The sequence below is a fragment of the Felis catus genome, chromosome B1 (genome assembly GCF_018350175.1).
Source record: "Felis catus isolate Fca126 chromosome B1, F.catus_Fca126_mat1.0, whole genome shotgun sequence".
Classification (NCBI taxonomy): Eukaryota; Metazoa; Chordata; class Mammalia; order Carnivora; family Felidae; genus Felis; species Felis catus.
Window position 1 is genome coordinate 198,865,694 of NC_058371.1, and position 18,886 is coordinate 198,884,579.

The window sequence follows — 18,886 nt, forward strand, 5'->3', positions numbered from 1 at the left end:
AGGCGAACGGTTATGTAACGCCTTCTGCGCATGAATACAACTCATTGTGTTAAGTGCTTCACATATGTTTCCCCATTTATTTCTCAAAACTCTACGAGGTGGGAACTATTACACTTTTCATTTTACACACGAAGCAACTGAGGCACAGAGGGGTTAAGTAACTTGCCAAGGTCACACAACTAGTAATTAGCAGAGCTGGAATTTGAACCAAGGCATCCTGGCTCTTAACCACCACCCAGGGGGTCTCTCGTGTCACAAAAGGGAAGAGTTCAGAAGACAGGACGCTTTTTTCCCCACTAGTTGACGGGGAGGAAGGCGATCTATGAACCAAATCTTGAAAGGCAGGATGTGGCCATGGGGAGACCAGAGTGGACACTCTTACTAAGTAACGGGATGGAATCGGGAGAGAGCGAGCCTATCTGGAGAACAGTCAGCGGTTCGATTTGGCCGGAGCACAGAACAGGTAGAGCTACGAGCTCTCGGTGGGTCTCCAGTGCCAGCGGAAGGAGCTGCATTCCGTAGCCCATCGAAGGGCTCAGCCTCGTGAAGATCAATGTGGCAGTATCTCATTAGATGGAATAGAGGGGGAAGATCAGTCAACGGGTTATCGAAACTAGACAGAGAATCCTGCCTTATTCATCTCTGTCTCCACACGCTGTGTAAGAGGCAGGTGCTAGTACATTTCTGCTGGGCTGAAATTTAAGAAAGGGGCACTGGGCAGGGCGTGGGTGATGGCAGGGACTGGGAAGAGGTGACGGATCTGAGACATAAAGCTGTCAGGGACGGAAGAGATGTTGGAGGCACAGCCTCATCAGCTCCGGGGACCTGGGGCCTGGGTGAGCAGCAGACATTAGTAGAAAACACAGAGGAGTGAAAGAGCTGGAAGTAAGGAAGAAAGAAACCGCCATTAAGGCTCGTCCTTATAATGCAGTTGAAAAGGACAGAAGTACTGATCTGGAGACCAAATGTTCCATGACCGACACTTTGTTTTGAAAAAAGGAACCAGGGCAAATGGGCTTTTAGAATCATTTGATGATAAAATCTGAGGAAACTAAAGGAGATTTTAAGTAACAAAAGACGGCTTTCTGAAGTTCTACGCTCTTGTTTTAAGGAAAAGGGAAAAGTCACTGTGACATTCAGTATCGTGGCCACAGACTGCGGCAGGCCGGAGGCCACAAGCCACGGCCGACCAACTGAAAGGGCAGAAGACACGGTGCCATCTAGACGCTGCGGCAACAGGCCGCTTTCCCGTGACGGGCACTCAAAAACCACCTGCTTGCCCGGGTCTTGTTGAACTGATCCAACCATTTTAATCCTAACCTCCAGAGGGCCACTCAGCAAAGTCTGGCTCCAGGAAGGAGGCCGGCTCCAGGAGTGGGAACGAGACCGAGGACAGCGGTGGCCAGTGGTAAGACCAACAGTTAACTGCACACTGTTTAGCTGAGTTTAGGAACAAGTGGAAATCAGACAGACAGACATCACATGACTGGCTCCATCAGGTGGGTCCCGAACGGTGCCGGGCAGGTGTGCTCCACGTGCCTTCCCTCGCTCCTTCTCTGCACCCCCACCCCCCTCCGCCAGTGCTCCTCAAGCCGTCCTCAGGGTGAGCGATAACTGCTTCCCGGTTTTGGAGAATGGAGAATGCCCCCAGGCTCCCCCAACTCTTCCCGGCCTCCTCTGCTGGGCCCGCAGACACTACCTTCACTCTGTGTCCAGGGTGGATGTCCACCTACCAGCTCTGCCCCACCTGACACCAGGGCAGCCCCCGCAATGCTCCTTCTCGCCCCTGCACCATCGACCATGTGCGCGCAGCGCCTAGTCGGGGCCAGCACAGAGCGAACGCTACCTATGTTAGTTACCAATAGCATTTTTCCCCCCCGTCTACTGGATCTTTCCCCCAAATGTGGCATTATTCTCCCATTTTAAACAAATAAAATGAAACAAAACCTCTCAATTCCATGTCTCCTAAGAATGACTGCTAATTTCTCTCTTCTTAAAGGTGAAACTTCTCCAGTAAGTTTGCACCCAGGTCCCCAGCATCCGGACCACTGTTTCTTGACCCCAATCCAAGGAGACTTTACTCTCCTCGCTCCCAGGGCACCAGCGGCCCCCACAGGGGCTCAGCCCTCACCCAGTTACACTGCACACACTGGGAGGAACCGGGGCTTCCCCTCCCTGGCTCAGGTTTTCTTCGTCTGGCCTCCACGACACCACCCTCCTGATTTCCTCCTACCGCACCCACTGCTCGTTTTCGGGCTTTCTGTGGACACTTCTTAGCCCCCTGAACACTTAAAGATGGACATTTCATGGCCCAGTCCCTGAAATCTCTCCACACTGCCCGCTGGGTGAGTTGGTCTGGTCTTGTGGCTTTAGCAGCGCAAATACCAGCTTTCCGCCCACAAGTCCCAAACTTCTATCTCAGCCCGAACCTCTCCGAGAACTTGAGGCACGAGTATCTAACCGTCCAATCGATGTTGAATTTGTGTCACGAATGTGCCCCACCTTGAGCCCCTGCCTGCTCTTCTCAAACCCGCTCCTTGACTCGACCTTCAGAATATTTCCAGAATCTGACCTCTTGTTATCACACCCACTGCTCTGTCTCTGGTCCCCGAAGCCATGACATCCCTCGCCTGGATTTAACTGGAGCCTCCTTGCGGGTCTGCTGTTCTGGCCTCTCCTAACACAGCAGCCATACTGATGCTGTTACAAAGTGAGTCATGTCCTATCACTCGTCCTCACAAGACCTTCCAGTGGCCTCCCCCCCCCCCCCCCTTAGAATAGAAGTCAAGGTCCGTGCAAAAGCTACAAGATCCTTAAGATGGCCTGTAAGATCTGGCTCCTGCTGCCTCTCTGAGCTCATCCTCAGCTAGGCCCCAACCCTCCTGCCCCATCACACCAGCCCCCTTGCTGCTCCTGCAAGGTTCCAGACATGCTCCTACACCGGGACCTTTATACTTGCTGGCTGCCCTCTTCCGGAATGTTCTTTCCCCAGATATTTACATAAACTGATCCCTTCGTTTAGGCGTCTACTGAACGTCCCCCTCTCAATAAGGCCTGCCTTGACCTACCCTAGTAAGACTGCGCCCTGTCTGACGTTTTCCGGCCACTCCCCCCTCCCCCTCCTCCTAAAAGCACTTATCCTGCTCTAACACTCCGTATCGCTTACTTTTTAGTTTGGTTTATCCGTCTTCCCCCACAAAAATCTAAGTTCCCCAAAGGCCAGGACTTTTTGCCTGTTCACTGCTGTATCCGCGTCGTCAAGAGCAATACTTAGGATCTGGCAGGCTGATAGATCGGTGCGTCACAATCAAATACTTTTTGAACGACCCGACTCGGTGCGTGAGGCTGATGGCAGAACAGGCTTGATACACAGCTGCATCTGTGCTCCTCAGGAGGCCCCCTGCAGAGCCCTTCCAGAGCCTTCCCTGGAAAGCTTCAGGGGCAAAGGCAGTGACTGCATCCATCCTAGATGATGGGAGAGAAGGGAGTAGTGAGCCTGGGCCTCTCAGTCCCGGGCGTCGGGTGAGTCTCCTCTCTCCTCCCTGCGCGAGGCACCTTCCCACCCCCTGACCCCAGCCCCTCACTTTCTGGGGTAGAGTTGGAAGGACAGAAGGAAACCCCTCGGTTCTCAGAAAACAGATGGTCCTACTCTCAGCGGAACCTGGACCTCCCTGGCATCTCATTTTCTTAGCTAGTTTGGTTTAACCAAGGTCACACCAGGTAATGCTAACAGAATGTGCCCCCTACGTAAGGTGCACTCCATTCCCCCAGCCCCTCAGGCAGAGCGGGGAAGGGAAAACAGGAGCAGGGGGGCCTCTGGTCTTGTGCTCCTCCCCAATAGAAACTAGAAACACTCTCATCAGAAACGGAGGCGAAAAGGGGTCAGGGACAAATAAACAAGAAAGATACCTCCAAGTGAACACGCACCCCGTGGGTGGAGCGGATCTATAAATGACTAATTCCAAGAACATTAGATTAACATCCTCCTACTCTCTATTTTGATTTAATGGAAACTCGGCTCAGGGAAACTGAAAAGGTCTAAAGGTTAATTTGATAAGACTGATTACTCAATTAAAAGGTGATGTTCCTTTAGGAACATTACCCGTTAACCTTTCGAGTTGGAAATTGACAGTATGGTTATTCTATTAGTAACAACAGAAACCAAGGAAGTTTTCCCCCCAAGTGGTATTGTTTTGTTGCCAAGACATTGCAGAAAAGGTACATCTACCAGAAGTGGAAACATTATTTTTAATTAAAATCATTCAAGAGATCCAGCCAGAGGCCACCTCATTGCGTGCTGCTCTGCTCTAGTAAAATGTCATTACTAAAAAAAAAAAAAAAAATTAAATGGGTCAATAAAGTCTGAGCTCTACATTATGGAAAAAATTACAGCTTCCTAATTATGTCAAACTAACATAGCTTTATGGGTCTGAAGGCAATTTTTCTTTCAATTCCATGATCATACTTCATCTAAAATGTTCCTGGCCAAGGCCAGCACACTGGGAGGCAGAAGTGGTCAAAGGCAGGCCGTGGACGGTCTACACCGTCAGGAGGGGGGACCTGCTGGGGGACGACAAGGGCGGCCCTTCTCTATCGGGAGAGAACGCATGTCACTGAGGGGATGCCTACCCCCTAGTCCTAGGTTCTATTAAGAACAACAGAAACCAAGGAAGTTTCCCCCCCAAGTGGTATAGTTTTGTTGCCCTCATGCGGGAGGGCACTTCACTGGGCGCGGGCACGAACATGCACACGCATCTAGCCACGGCTCTGTTCTCTCTCTCCTCTCCGGGATCTGCTTGCTTACAGAGAACAGATGTCCTGCTGTCTTCCTCTCTCTCCTGTGCTATAAAGGGGCCTGCCCCGCTCTCTGTGCTCCAGCGCCTGTGACCGTTCAGTGGCGGTCATGGCTGAGCGAGTCTAATTCAGGAGCCTTCAACATGGCGGCCCGCCCTCAGACCTAAGCTCTGCCCGCCCCCCTGGATTTTTACCGGTCATAAAGCTGGTAACTCGTCCATCTCAGCACGTTCACCTGACTCCTGCAGGCCATCTCTCTCTCCTTCCCTCCCGCCGCTGTCGGGCAGGAAGGAGACGCGTGTTTTTTATTAACTGACCCTGACCCCCCCCCCCAAGTTCATTATAGGTCCCACGGGGTTCCAACCCTATTGCCGTTCCCCAGGGGACTTCTTTGTGCCAGGAGCTTGCGCATCTCACGTAATCCTCACGAGAACATTATCCACATTTTACAAAAAAGAAAACAAGCACAAAGACGTGAAGCGAGCTCTAGCCACTCACACGATTAACACTGGGCGTCCGTGGGACTGAACTTGCGTGTGCCTGACCCCCTGAGCCCACGTTCTTTCCAAGGGACGCAAACGGGTAGGATTGGAGCTCAGGGTGCACGTGGTGGCAAAGAGCAGCTGCAGCGGGGAAAATGAGTAAAAGACTGAGTTTCCACAAAGGGGAGATGGATGAGTCGGGACCAAGAAGCCTCAGGGGCCAGAGCTCCGACACTCAAGCCACACAACCAGTAAGTGGCAGAGCGGGACCGGCCCCCAGAGATCTGGGATGTCCATCTGTGCATCTGCCACAGAGCAGCTGGGAAGGGGGAAGCCGTGGGCCAGCAGCTGGCTCTACCGGGCGACAAAGGGAGAGGGCTCGGAGCCGTCTGGGAACATGGATGCACACTGTGTGGGAGCTGAGCAGAAATAAACGCCTTTAACATCACTTTTATCGTCAGAAGTTGAGGGGCGTCTGGGGGGCTCAGTCGGTTGAGCGTCTGACTTTGGCTCAGGTCATGATCTCGCGGTTCCTGAATTTGGGCCCTGCATCAGGCTCACCGCTGTCAGCACAGAGCCCACTTCAGATCCTCTGTCCCCTCTGCTCTCTCTACCCTTCCCCGACTCACGCTCGCGCACGCACTCTGTCAAAAATAAATAAACACGTTTTTTTAAGAAAAGGTGAAAACGACTGCCAAGTTACAGAGCAGCACCCTTTACAATCATCTCATAAATGCATGGAAATGCACTGCATTTCCATTATACTGTCTTGTATGAATCTCTCGACTAGCTGGTGAGGGATCATCAACCCCTCTGTTTAGAGCAGGGCTCTGCAAACGCTTTGAAAAGGGCCGGAGAGTAAATACATTAGGCTTTGCAAGTTGCACGGTCTGCCGCAGCCCTTCCCTTCTGCTGTTGTGGCGCGGAAGCAGCCAAAGATAATGTGTAAATGAATGGGTTTGGTGGTATTCCAATAAACTCTATTTGTGGGCACTGAAATGCGAATCTCGTATCATTTTCATATGTGGTGAGATCTTAGTCTTTTCTCCAAGCTGTTTAAAAATGCGAAAACTATTCTTAGCTCACAAGCTGTACAAGAACAGGCAGCTGGGTGGACTTGGCCTACAGGCGGTAGTTCGCTAAGTCCCGGTTTGGAGAAAGACAGGGTTTTACAGATTAAATGACTTTCTCAGGTTCACAGTACTAATAAGGGAGTGGGGTGGCTTGAACTAAACCGACATTTAAAACATCTGCCTTGTTGGATGCCTTTTCAAGGCAAAGGGAAGTTAACAATGGATTTCCAGGCAAGGCCTCTATAGCCACTTATGTGACCTAAGGGGTCAGGTACAAAGGGAGGAGCTAGACAGAGAGGTTCATGCCAGTTTGGTTGAGTTTCCCAAAATGGCTGCAGCTTCCACTCTTGTGAACTATCAAATCAGTACTGGAGACACACACACACCTCGGGAAATGAGATTTGCACTGCCATCTAGTGTTGAGCTGTTACTTCAACTGAGAGCTTAAAAAGAAGCTCTTCTTGGTACTATGCACTAAGAGTAAGAATTTTACGACATTCCAAAACCATACGAACAAAGCACATTTAAAAGTATAAAATTACTTATGATGTCATTTCGCACACCCCATCCAACTTTCTCGTGAATTCACACAGTAGGCCTGAAGCGGAGTCCCATGGCGGACAGTCCACCCCACCGCCAGGTATGAATGGAGGTCAGGAAGCACAGGAGACAAGGTGTCTGCCCTGCAATGCTCCTGTATCTGTTGAGAGCCGGAGTCCATTCCAGAAACCATTTTGGAAGGCTCAATCAAAATGCTTTCTCTCTTTTAAAAAAGCAAGCTAACCAAACCCTCTCTAGATGCAACAAATGCACCGACATGACATGTTTACGTGACCGGCAGCGTTCCATCGTGGGTTCAGTAAGTCCGTGCTGAGAGGGTGGGTCTCATGTGTGTCTACGTGTTTCACAACGTGTGTGGCACCAACACAGATGCAAACGTGTGGCAGCATCGATCCTGAAGATCGTGCCGTGGGGGGCACTGGGACTTGGAGGGTAGAGAAGAGCCTATCTTGGGGACGGGCGGTCCTTTCTGCCACCGACACCACGGCCGAACCGATCTTCCCCACGGCGACTCTGGGTGAGTAAGTAAAAAGTAAGGGCAAACGCCTCAAAAGGAATATAGGTATGGAAAAGAATTCAGTCACCAAAGCCATGGTAAGAAGTATGCACTTACCTATAAGCATTAATGTAATCTTTCCTGTGTTCCAGGAGAAAATCTCTCAGTTTGCCAATGTGTGAAATCTAGAATGAAAAGAAAGCAAACTGTTAACATAGGGGGAGAGGGGGAGAGAGAGAGAGTGATATGGATATGTTACACTCACGTGTAATTTAAATTAATAGAGGATGGAATGCAGGTTATAGAAAAATTTTGAAGCCACAAACGGGACGACTTCGGTTTGGATTCTCATATGTAGCTGAGCCTTGAACAATGCGGGGTGAGGGGTGCCAACCCCCACACAGAAAATCTATATATAACTTTGGACTCCCCCAAAACTTAACTACTAGTAGCTTACTGTTGGCAGGAAGCCTTACCAATAACATAAACGGTCAGTTCACACGTATTTTGTATGTTATATCATATACTAAATTCATACCAAAAACCAAGCTAGAGGAAAGAAAATGTTATTAAGAAAATCATAAGAAAGATGGGGCGCCTGGGTGGCTCAGTCGGTTGAGCGTCCGACTTTGGCTCAGGTCATGATCTCATGGTTCCTGGGTTCGGGCCCTGCGTCGGGCTGTGTGCTGACAGCTCAGAGCCTGGAGCCTGCTTCGGATTCTGTGGCTCCCTCTCTCTCTGCTCCTCCCCTGCTCACACTCTGTCTCTCTCTCAAAAATAAATAAAGATTAAAAAAAAATTAAAGAAAACCATAAGAAAGAGAAAACCCACTTACAGGACTATACTGCATTTATCCAGAAAACAATCTGCACATAAGTGAACCCATGCAACCCAAACCCAGGTTGGTCAAGGGTCATCTGTCGTCATTAACTTGTTGGTTAACTTTCCCAAAGTCGCCCCCGAACCTGTAAGTGTTGTGATAGATCTAGGGTGTTATGAAGAGATGATCTCTAAGGAACTTCCAGATTAAATAAGATCACGCACGTCTAACATCGACGCAACACATGCTCAACAAAGGCCAATTCCTTTCCTTATGTGTCTTCTAAAACTACAGACAAAAACTGCATCTTCCAAGTGTTCTGGGGACGGAGTCTAAGGCTGGAGACACCAGGTTGACAGGTGGGGCCCTGCAGAGCAGCAGAGTTAAAAGCTTCAGAGGCAACGGCAGATTCCCACACAGCAAACCTCCATCTTCCCGATGGCCTACTTCCACGGATGAACCGAAAGGACACCAGGTACAAAGGACTGCCTCTGTGACGGCTGGGAACTAGCATAAGCAAACCCTACTCTGAAGCACCTACCGTGTGCCCAGGTCCTGCGTGTGGAGCTAGGGATTAACAACTAAGTAGAATGAAGTAAAAAGAGGTGGGAAGAAGTGTAGGATCGTGGTCGACAGGGACAAAAGTGTTTCCAGAAGGAGAGACTGATTAACCAGGCTGGTGGCCTGCTTTGTCCTCTGACCAGCGCTCACTCGTTTTCCTAATGCCCCTCCCTGCTACCCCTTCCAGACACACACAACCCCGGCCTTGAAGGGTCCGCGGAACTTTCACCTTTTCCATGACAGTTTTTCTGCCAAGGCCAACTCGGCCCGTCTCTCGCTTTGCTCTCAACCTAAAAGCACTTCTGCATGCCACCCACGTGGCACCAAGTCACTCACGGCCACGGCCCCTGCTTCCCTGTCGGGGAACCGCACGGGCGGGGGCTGTGCAGCCCCCACGCAGGTCTCCGCGCCACATGGGGCACGGGGGTGGTCGACGAGTAGCTGTGGAACAAGCGTATGTCTAAATACAAAGATGGTATTTATCACAAAGAAAACATTCAGCGTTTGTCTGGAGACAGGTCGACAGGGGATCGGTTCGGTTTCCCACAGGGTCCAGGTAAATAATAAATCTGGTTCGGAAAAGGACCTTCAGGCACGTGCAGAGCAGGAATCACACTGAAAACGAAGCGTGGCCACGGCACTCGCTCATTTGCCGGGTAACGAACCAGGGTTGAGGGTCTGTCCGCTAGCCCTGCCCTGTTAGGTATTTTCACTCACACCACCTCGTTCTCTTCCCTGCTGTCCTGCTGTGGGCACTCGCAGCACTGCTCTCCGACGGGAACCAGTGTGGCAAAGTGAACCTCACGGAAGCTAAGGGACTCACCCACCATTACCCACTTAGCACGTCAGCGCGTGGCAAGGCTTACAGTCAAACGTAGGACCACCGGAGTCCACGTCCGACCTATTTTCCTGTACAACACAGCTCCCTTCCTCACACTCTTATTCCTACTTTTTCCACCTCAGCTGCCTTACAAAATATGCCTTTTAAGACTGTTGGGGAAAATACTCAAGAGAAGCACAAACGAAGTGTTTACTGCACCACACGTTAAGAACTGATCACGTTACCGTCCTGTTTTCAAACTTGCAACGGTTTCTGTCCCCTTGCCCGGCCACTGCCCACAAGAGGCGAGGTGAACGGCGGATGCTACAGGACATCTGGCGGTGGTGACTTCTGGATTTAAAACACGCTGCAGCCAGGGGCACCCGCGTGGCTCAGTCGGGCAGCCGGCTCTTGATTGTGGCTCAGGTCGCGATTTCACGGTTCACGAGATTGAGCCCCGAGTCAGGCTCTTTGCCGACAGCTTGGAGCCTGCTTGGGATTCTCTCTCCTTCTCTCTCTGCCCCAACCCTTGCTCCTTCTCTCTCTCTCCCCTTCCCTCCCTCTCAAAAACAAACAAACATTTAAATACACTGCAGCCAAAAGCAGCAGTTCCAAGGCTGATTTGCCAGAGGGCAGCCAACAAGTAACCTCCGGGCCTAAGCAATGGAGTCAAGTCCAAACTCCCATAAAGCACTCAAGGCCCTTCACAGTCCAGCTCCACAAGTCCCGTGTGGCCTCAGTCCCTGCCACACTCCCAGTAGGCGCCAGGCTCCAAGTCCCAGAGATGCCCAACACGCACACCCATATGGTTCTCCTTTTCCCTGGAATGCCCTACCCACCTTCCCTCCTGCACAGACTTCTCCTCTTTCCCTCCCTGTATCTGCTCCACACCCCCGGGCACAGTCAGACCCCACTCACCCACAAAATGTGGCACCTCGACCTCACCCCTTCCTTCATGACCTCCCTTCATGACCACAGTGACTAATTTCAGACCAATTTCCCTTCAGTAGATGGCAAGCCCCTAGAGGGTGATGGGTCCCTTTCCCTTTCCCGTGCTTATCAGGCACAGTTCCCGGAGCAAAGCAGAGCCTCAAAAACTGTTACTGAATGTTGACAAAACAGTGGGTACCGGAGAAGCCCTAAGGAACTGTGTTTGCTGTTGCAGGTACAAAAATGCCACCCTCCCCCTGCAAAGGCTTCCAAGTCCCGTGAATACGTTCTGTTAGAAGGCAGAGGAGAATTAACATAGCACATGGAATTCAAGTTCTCACCAGTTGACCTTAAAATAGGGAGATTATCCTGGCTCATCCAGTAGGAAGGCCCCATATGATCACAAGGGTCCTTAAATGTCGAAGAGGAAGGGCAGGAGGGAGGGCAGAGTGATGCAGTAGGAGGAGGACTGGTTGCTCTGGAGACAGAGGAGGGAGCTGAGGATGCAGTTGGCCTCTACAAGCTGGGAAAGGTAAGGAGACAGATTCTCCCTTAAGTCTCTCCAAGAAAGAACGCTTCCCTGCCCAACCTAGATTTCAGCCTACAAAGTCCCGTCTTGGACCTCAGATGACAAAACCATAAGATAAAACATTCTTGTTGCTTTAAGTCACCGGGTTTATGGTAAATTGTTACAACAGCAGTAAGAAACTAATACAATGTGTCCTAATTTAAGCTGCTATAACAAAATACCACAGGCTGCGTGGCTTAAACGACAACATGGTCTCACAGTATTGGGGGCTGGGAAGTCCTGGATCAAGGTACCAGCAGACGTGGTCTGGTGAGAGCCCTCTTCCCACGGCGCAGAGAGCTGCCTTCTTAACGCACCCTCACGTGGTGGGGAGGTGTCATTGCCAAAGACAGCTTATTGTATTTCAACAATTCTATTATGGCTCTTGTATTTTCAAATTTGCAGGGGTGTGAGCACTTGTATGCTTTGAATTGTGAATGTTTCCACATCTAGTGGTAACTTTCAAAGAATCACTTATGTGTGTGTCCAAAGACAATGCCCCTCACTTTTAAAAGGAGAAAGGCCATTCCGGTGTCAAGTTTGACAAGGAAATCGGAGTAAAATGGAAATTTTATTGCCCCATAAAGATCTAAACTAGTGTCTTAGTCTTGGTATCACTGAACGACATGAAGGGGGTGAGGAAGAGTCTCGGGAGAAGGGAACAGGTCACTGGAAAGGTCTCTGTGGGACCAGGTGAGTGGCAAACGCAAGTGTTGAAAACAGGGTGTATTCTGGGGACTGAACCATGTTGTGGGGCACATCACAGCCTCGGGCAGGTGAGGGACACCCCATCTTCACAGCTCTGTGCCTTCGTGACTGCTCTTGCTCTGCCTAGAGCAGCTCTCTTCACCCCAACCCCATGCCACCAGAAGAATCCCTGCTCGTCCTCCCAGGTTGCACTCAAATGTCACCTCCTCCGTGAAGCCTTCCTGAACACCTTTCTTAGTATTTTACAGATACCTGTTAGCACTTGCCATTGAACATAACAAGCATTTATCTGTGACCCCCCACTAGACTTCAACTGAGCCCCATGAGGTCAGGATCTATGCCCTGTTCATTTTTGTATCTCCAGTAGAGAATAAATGTTGGAAAAGGAAAAGGTGGGGGGGGGAGTTTGTGGGGGGTTGGAAATCCAACAGAAAGAGCTTCAAGATCTGAGAAGTCCTGACGTACGAGTTGGGTCAAAAAGGTATCAGACCTGTCACAAGATTGTACCTACACAACCGAGTGAACCAACAAAGAAAGAGGAGCACACAGGCCGTCTGTGCGTGTTTCTCCTAGAGTCAGCACGTGCGCCCAGAGGGGGCAGCGCGAGCACTAAGGTCCGAGGATGCACAACCTAGCACGCTTCACAGGAGCCGGTCTGCTCTCACAAAGCCCGTCACCTTCCAGCTGACTGATGGCCGGCCCACCACGGAAGGAAGAGTTTTTATGCCCACCGGCTGTGGCTTGACTACACTGCTACATTATATGAGAGGCGTCCACCGTCTCTAACATAAAACATAGTTTAAAATGAGACGTGAACTGCAGGCTGAGAGAGAAAAGGAACGCAGGAGGTATTTAATATCTGAAGCATTATGATTCACTTCCCTGTTTTTAAAATCCTTCTCTTTTAGAGAAATACACTGAAAATTTACCAATCAAATAGGACACCTGGGATTTGCTTCAAAACCACATGGAGAAGAGGGGAGCATCAGACGAAGCAGGACGGGCCGCGGGCCGCTAAGAGTTGAGGATGGGCACACGTGTACCTGCGGCTTCGTCATCCATCCTGCCTGCTTGAGGGAGTATCTGAAATCTCCCTTGACCAAAAAACATTTTGGAACATCTCCCATGTAGCGCTTTCTTCCCTTAACACTTTTAGTCATTTTGTGTAGAGATTTTCTGCTGTCCACGCTTGAACCAACAACTAAATTCCACACACAATCTCCACCGGCTTTATTTCTAAGTACTTGCAATCTTTGCTTAGAATTCCATTTGTCAGGGTGGACGCCCCCTTCAAAATCCAAAACCGTCACCGAGAAAAGACGGTGTACCAGGCTCTTCCCAGAGCTCTTCCCATTCCCAGAGCTGCGTGCACTGGCTCACCTAATTCTCCCAGGCGTGACCACAGGGGACAGCATCACGCCCATTTTACAGGTCACAACACGGAGTCAGAGACGGGACAGACCACGTGCCGAGGGACACCTCGGGGCGAAGTCTGGCTGGAGCCCTGGCGTTCTAAGTATCAGGCTTGCGTTCTCAGCCTCCAAATTAAAGCACACGTTGTGGACAGGTCACAACTGCAGTTTTCCAGCACAGTATCCACAAAGGGATGACTGGGAACCGAGAAGAGCATCCGAGCGAGTAACGTCCGGCTGTTCCTTTCTTCTCATAGCCCGCGTTCAGCAAAGCACCACACACGTGATTACAGCCGACGGCGACCGTCACTCACCGAGCACCAGCCATGTGCAGCAGGCAGTGCACAAACTGCCCGGCACGGGCTGACCTTTACTCTCCCCAGAGCAGCCGGATGAGTTAGACATGACCCCCGTTCCCATTTAAGCAACATGAAAACTGAGGCCATGCAAGGTTACAAGGCCAGTAAGACGCAGAACGGGGTGGGGGGGGGGGTGGCACCTGGGTGGCTCAGTGGGTTAAGCATCTGACTCTTGCTTTCAGCTCAGGTCGTGATCTCACAGTTCCTGGGTTTGAGTCCCGTGTCGGGCTCTGCACTGACAGTGCGGAGCCTGCTTGGGATTCTGTCTCTCATCTCCCTGCCCCTCCCCAACTCGCACTCTCTCTCTTAAAATAAATAAATAAACTTAAAAAAAAAAAAAGACACAGAACTGAGACTGATCACAGGTCTCTGTGACTCAAAGGCAAAGTCACTCATCCTGTATTATTCTGTCAAAAGACTACTAATATTTAACTTAATGAAGTTTGACATCCTTCTTCCCAGTAATAGAAGCTGGGTTTCGTGTGAGAGTATTTGTGTACAATGTTGATCTTAAAAAACGTGTTTAACTACAGCGGATACAGAAAGATCTGCAAGAAAAGCTTCCACACAGAGTGCTCATTTTAAAAGTCACCTATACGTTACAGTAGGAATATTCACATATCGGAAGAGAACGTCGCCACTGGTTCCAGCCGTCTCCTCCCGGGTCGGCTGCTGGGTCTCGCGTTCTGCGACACGGCAGGCTTGCAATTGGCAAGGCCACCTGGATGTCGGGGGGAAGGCCCACAGCCATGAGCAAGGAAACAGGGCGGTCAGGAAGAACAGCAGTCTTCCTGATGCTCAGCTCATCCTGAGCTTCCTTCAATCCTTAAACAGCCTCAAAATATGGCTTAAACGAACAATGAAGGCAATTTCCCCAACGGCTTGGCTTTTCTTCCCTGCGTTTGAGTTCCCCTGCAGCCACCTTTAGCCCTGGGCGGACATGGGCAAAGGAGCCGACTCTGGGCACAGGACTGCGGGTCTGGGTGGAGCAGGGCGGGCAAGAGACAGAAGGGCAAGAAACCCAGGGGGTTGGCAGAGACTCCTGGGTTCTGACCTCTGCTTTGCCACCCCCTGCTGAAGGAGACCCTGCTCCCCCACTCCTGAGGCTTCAGGTGCAGGGAGACTTGAGTGGGACCAATATCCTGGCCTCAGAGGGAAGAGGAGCCACTTAACTGGTTTATGATTTGGAGAAAGGAGAATGGGCATGCTCGGCTCCTTCTCGCCCTCTCCGTTTTTCCCATCAGCCAGCCAGCCAGCCAGCCAGCAGAGGGGGGATATTCTGACCCAAGCTTCCCCCATATCTCACTACAAACCTAAAGCCAGGCTCCCTGTGTGGATTTTCATGTTCTAACTCCTGTATTTCTCTTTCAGGTGGTTCCAAAATTGGGCTGAGAAGAAAGGGGTGCTTTTATAGGCTCCCCTAAACTCTTAACCTTTGCCAACTGAAGTTTTGAGCAAGTCGCTTAATCTCCCTGGGCTTCACTACAAAGAGAGGGCGGTGAATGCAATTTTTAGAAAACAGTAGCAGCACGAGCTACCTGCCAGCTTCTACCAGTGTCAGTACTACCCGTCCATTATCTCATTTGCTGCCGACGGCCCTGTGGGTAGGCTCCATCATAACCCCAGGTCACAGATGAGAGGACAGGGAGGGTACACATCCCACGTAAGTGGTTCAAAACCAATGGGAGACGTGACTCCCAAAGCAAGTGCTCTCCCAAGTCCACCCAAAAGATGACCCCGCCGTCCCATCCGAGCACGGCAGGTCTGTGGGGCTTGCTTTTACCACGAGTGTAGAAGGAACATTTTGAGATCAGAAGTACCCAAAGCTGAGCCGAGCTGTTCCGGTTCAAGGCCTGGTCTCCAGCTATGGGACAGCACAAAGCTAACAGCCACACTCCAGGGTCGGCCAGGATCTGGCCTCTTTAGGAAGTTGATACTTAATCAAACAAGTGATTTAAACTGCATTCTGAAACTACAGGTATTCATGTGACCCGTTCCTTTCTTTCTCTGAACATAAATTCACTTTTAAGTGGCTATATTTAAATAAGACTAATTCCCAAAATCATCAAGATGTTGAAATTCTCTATAACCCATCTACCATAAAAAGTGTGCTTCCTAATCCAGATGCATTTGACAGGGGGAAAAAAAAAGATTGTCACATCACCATCCTTGTACATACAAGGTTTTACCAGGAGGGACCAAACTAAACCCCTAACATCCCAGCGTGCATACCAATGAAATCCTGTGAGGTACACAGGATTGTCCCTGGGTGAGCCTGGTGTATTCTGGGTGAGCCTGGGCCGCAGACATGGATGGTTTCCCACAAGCATATTGTTGAGCACGGAGGGGAAAGCAAGGTCGCCCAAAGCACATACTGCATGATGCACTTATGGAAAAGACACGAAATCATACCTAAGGTTGTACACATACACAGAGAGGAAGTCGGAACACTGTTCTTCAAAATACTGATGGTTGTCTGGGTGGTGAGATTTGGAGATTTTGCTTTTTTCTTAAAACCTTTTTGTACTTTAACATTTTTCTATAATCAGCATGTATAATCTTTGTAGCCAGACAAAACATACTTCTGGACAAAAAGGCAAATCTTCCCACATACTTCCTGACAAAGTGCACAGGGACTCCCCATTACCAACAAATCAGGCCTGATTCCTTAAGCCCGAGGCCCTGGGTGTCCCTCTCCCTGTGGACATCCCCAGATTCGAAGCCCACCCGATCCCAGTCTTCTTGCCCCAAGCCCTCTGCTCAAGTCTGATGCCTCCTAAAAGCCTTCTCTGCCACTCCCAGGCCAGGTCAAGGCCCTCTCCTGCACGTGGATCTCTTTCAGAGACGTTAGCATCTTGTGAAATGTTTTCGGGTCTATCTGACGTAAGCTGCTCAGGCGCCCGCCTAGCCCAACGCGGTTCCCCGAGGGTGATTCCGTGTTCCGAACCAAACCCATCTTCTACCCCTTTCAACAACTGAGAGTAGGGTTCAACCCCCTAGCGCGGCGGCTCATACTTCCCGTTATCCACTAGATGGCGACCCAAGTCTTACAGCTGTAGTACTAACAGGAACTCTAAAACACATCACCACGTTTTCCCCAGGGCTTTTAAAATTTCTCTGGTTCTTTGTTTTTTGATCTAGAATCAAAGCATTATCAAAGGTTAACTGTTCTGTGCAGGCCGAAGCTGAGACGCCATTGTTTGGACATCTACACGTGCGCTCGGATGAGCCCAAGTCGACGACGTGCAAAGACCGCGCTGGAGGCAGGTTGGGCACAAAGGGAGCTCCAGGGGCAGGAGCATGGCTGCCATCTGCCATCCCAGGCGGCAGGCCCAGCTCTGTCTGGGTGGGTCGCCCACAGAACAGTCCTGTGAGCTGCTCCTTCCCGGGGACTTTGTAAATTACCCAAAGCGAGATACACCGTAAAACAAAAAGCCTGGTACAAAACGGTGGGATTCTTCTCAAAGGATGGCTGCCTTTTAAGTGGGGAGAGTTCAAAGCGGTCACAAGTGTCCTTTGCTGGTCACAGCAGTGGTTTGACTTGCAAGCCACCCCCCACACTCCCCCCCCCCCCCACGCTAGGAATTCTGTTCTGTTGGCACTCACACCACTTCCAACAAAGACCTGATTGATTATGAAACACTAAGTACCGATTTGCATAATTTGCCTCTGCAAGAAACAACCATTGTTCAAGATTAAAGAGACTCCAGTAGGTCCCTCTGGCATATTGTAAAAAGTTCCCTGTAACACAAAATCATTATTTTTGTTTCATTCAATCAGTGGACACAGCTTGCTGTTCAGTTTAGTATGCAGCCAAAGGCACAGCCAGAACCACCGTTGTATAAGTGTTTGCCAACTACTGATAAGCTAACATGATTTTTCACAAGGACTGTGTTCCCAAGTTTAATTTGGAGGCCCACTAACTAAATCTGAATCCACTCCCTTCAGCCATAATTGAAAATGCATCGATACCAATTACAGCCACAAGTTCAGAACCAAGGCGCCTCTGGAGCATGGCGACCCTGCTGCAGTCACGCTGTGGGTCCCTGGGCCAGAGAGGCTCCCCGCTGACTTGTCACCCACAAAAGAGCCTGGCAACGCCACAGAAATTCCACTGGTGCCAGGTCGCAGCAGCTGGTCTGTGAAGGGACTGCATACATGAAGTGGCCCTTTCTTGCTTCCTTCTTTTCTTCGGCAACTGTTTGGGAAGCAAGAGCCACGGGCTGGGACCCTCCCAGCACTTCCCCCCTAATTTCTATTGCACGACACCGCCTGTGGATGAAGGCAGGGCACTGAGGGGTGACAGTCACCGCAGGAGTGCTGGCCACTCTCTACCCGTCCTCACAAACTCCTGAGGAAGCTCCCTGCCCCTGCCCCTGCCCTTCTCCAAGGAACCAGCAGTCTCCCTCTGCTTCCTGGGACCCCACGCTCTCTCCCTCTCTCCGGGTTCTCTTCTTAAGCCTCTGGCAAGCTTTTCCTTGCCTTCCTTCATCGCTTCCTCTGCCTTTGCTAACCCGTGAACCTTACTCAGGCTAGACTCACTCCCTCCCACCCCCAGCTTCATTTACCATCTACAGAACACTCCCACCCAGCCTCTGCCCTGCTCCTGTGTTCCAGGTGAGCGCCTCCAACCTCTCCTGCGGGTCCGCTGGTGCCTCAAGAGCAACATGGAGTGTTAATTATCCAACCACTCACATTCAACCCTCCTGGCCACTCGGTCCCTTCTGGTCCCCTTCCTGTTCCCCCAAGGAGAAAGAGCCTCTCTCTTGCTTCCTCAAGATAGAAAGTCTCAGGGCTGCCCTCTTTTCTACCCCACAAATTAAACCGGTCAGGCAGGCCTATCCATTCAACTTGCTCAACATCCGCCAAAGGAATCGAACCACTGGCCACCCTCTCCTCGGCACTTCCTGCACCACCACCCCCACATTCCAGAGGCGAAAAGCCTTTCCCTGAAGCAGCCTCCTCTTCTGCCTCTGCACTTTGGCACCTACTGTTCCCTCTGCCTGGAATGTCTTCTTTCTCATCTGTCTTCTACTCAAATGTGCTGGGCCCAAGGAGGAATTAACATGGCATTCTGGGTTCGCTCCCACTTTCTCTGCAAAAAGCCTTCCTTGAGGCATGCTGTATCTGTTAGTTGGACGTTATATACATTACATACATTGTACATGCATGTATAAATATATACTTGTAAACATACAAATGTTAGCTCCATAGATAAAGTGCTGTGTATCCCCAGTCTGGTAACTTCCTTAGAAGACACAAGGCGATTGTGACCTACAGAAAACTGTTTTCAGTAGCTACA

The 18,886-nt window shown here is 50.5% G+C and overlaps 1 protein-coding gene across 10 annotated transcripts in view; it reads right to left on the reverse strand.

The window, feature by feature from the left end:
* The window catches only part of STX18 (syntaxin 18), a 131,429-nt gene that overhangs the window by 52,312 nt on the left and 60,231 nt on the right, over window positions 1-18,886 (reverse strand). For 8 of the 10 annotated variants that reach the window (XM_045056595.1, XM_045056594.1, XM_003985508.6 and 5 more), the window contains one exon: window positions 7,524-7,591. The exons of 1 other annotated variant lie outside the window; for it this stretch is intronic. Coding sequence is in view for 1 of the 9 variants with exons in the window: in XM_003985508.6 (XP_003985557.1) it covers window positions 7,524-7,591 (68 nt within the window). In the remaining 8 variants the exon portion in view is untranslated. Of the gene's footprint in view, window positions 1-3,233; window positions 3,466-7,523; window positions 7,592-18,886 lie in introns of those variants that run through there. One more of the 10 variants, XR_006597248.1, reaches the window with a different exon arrangement.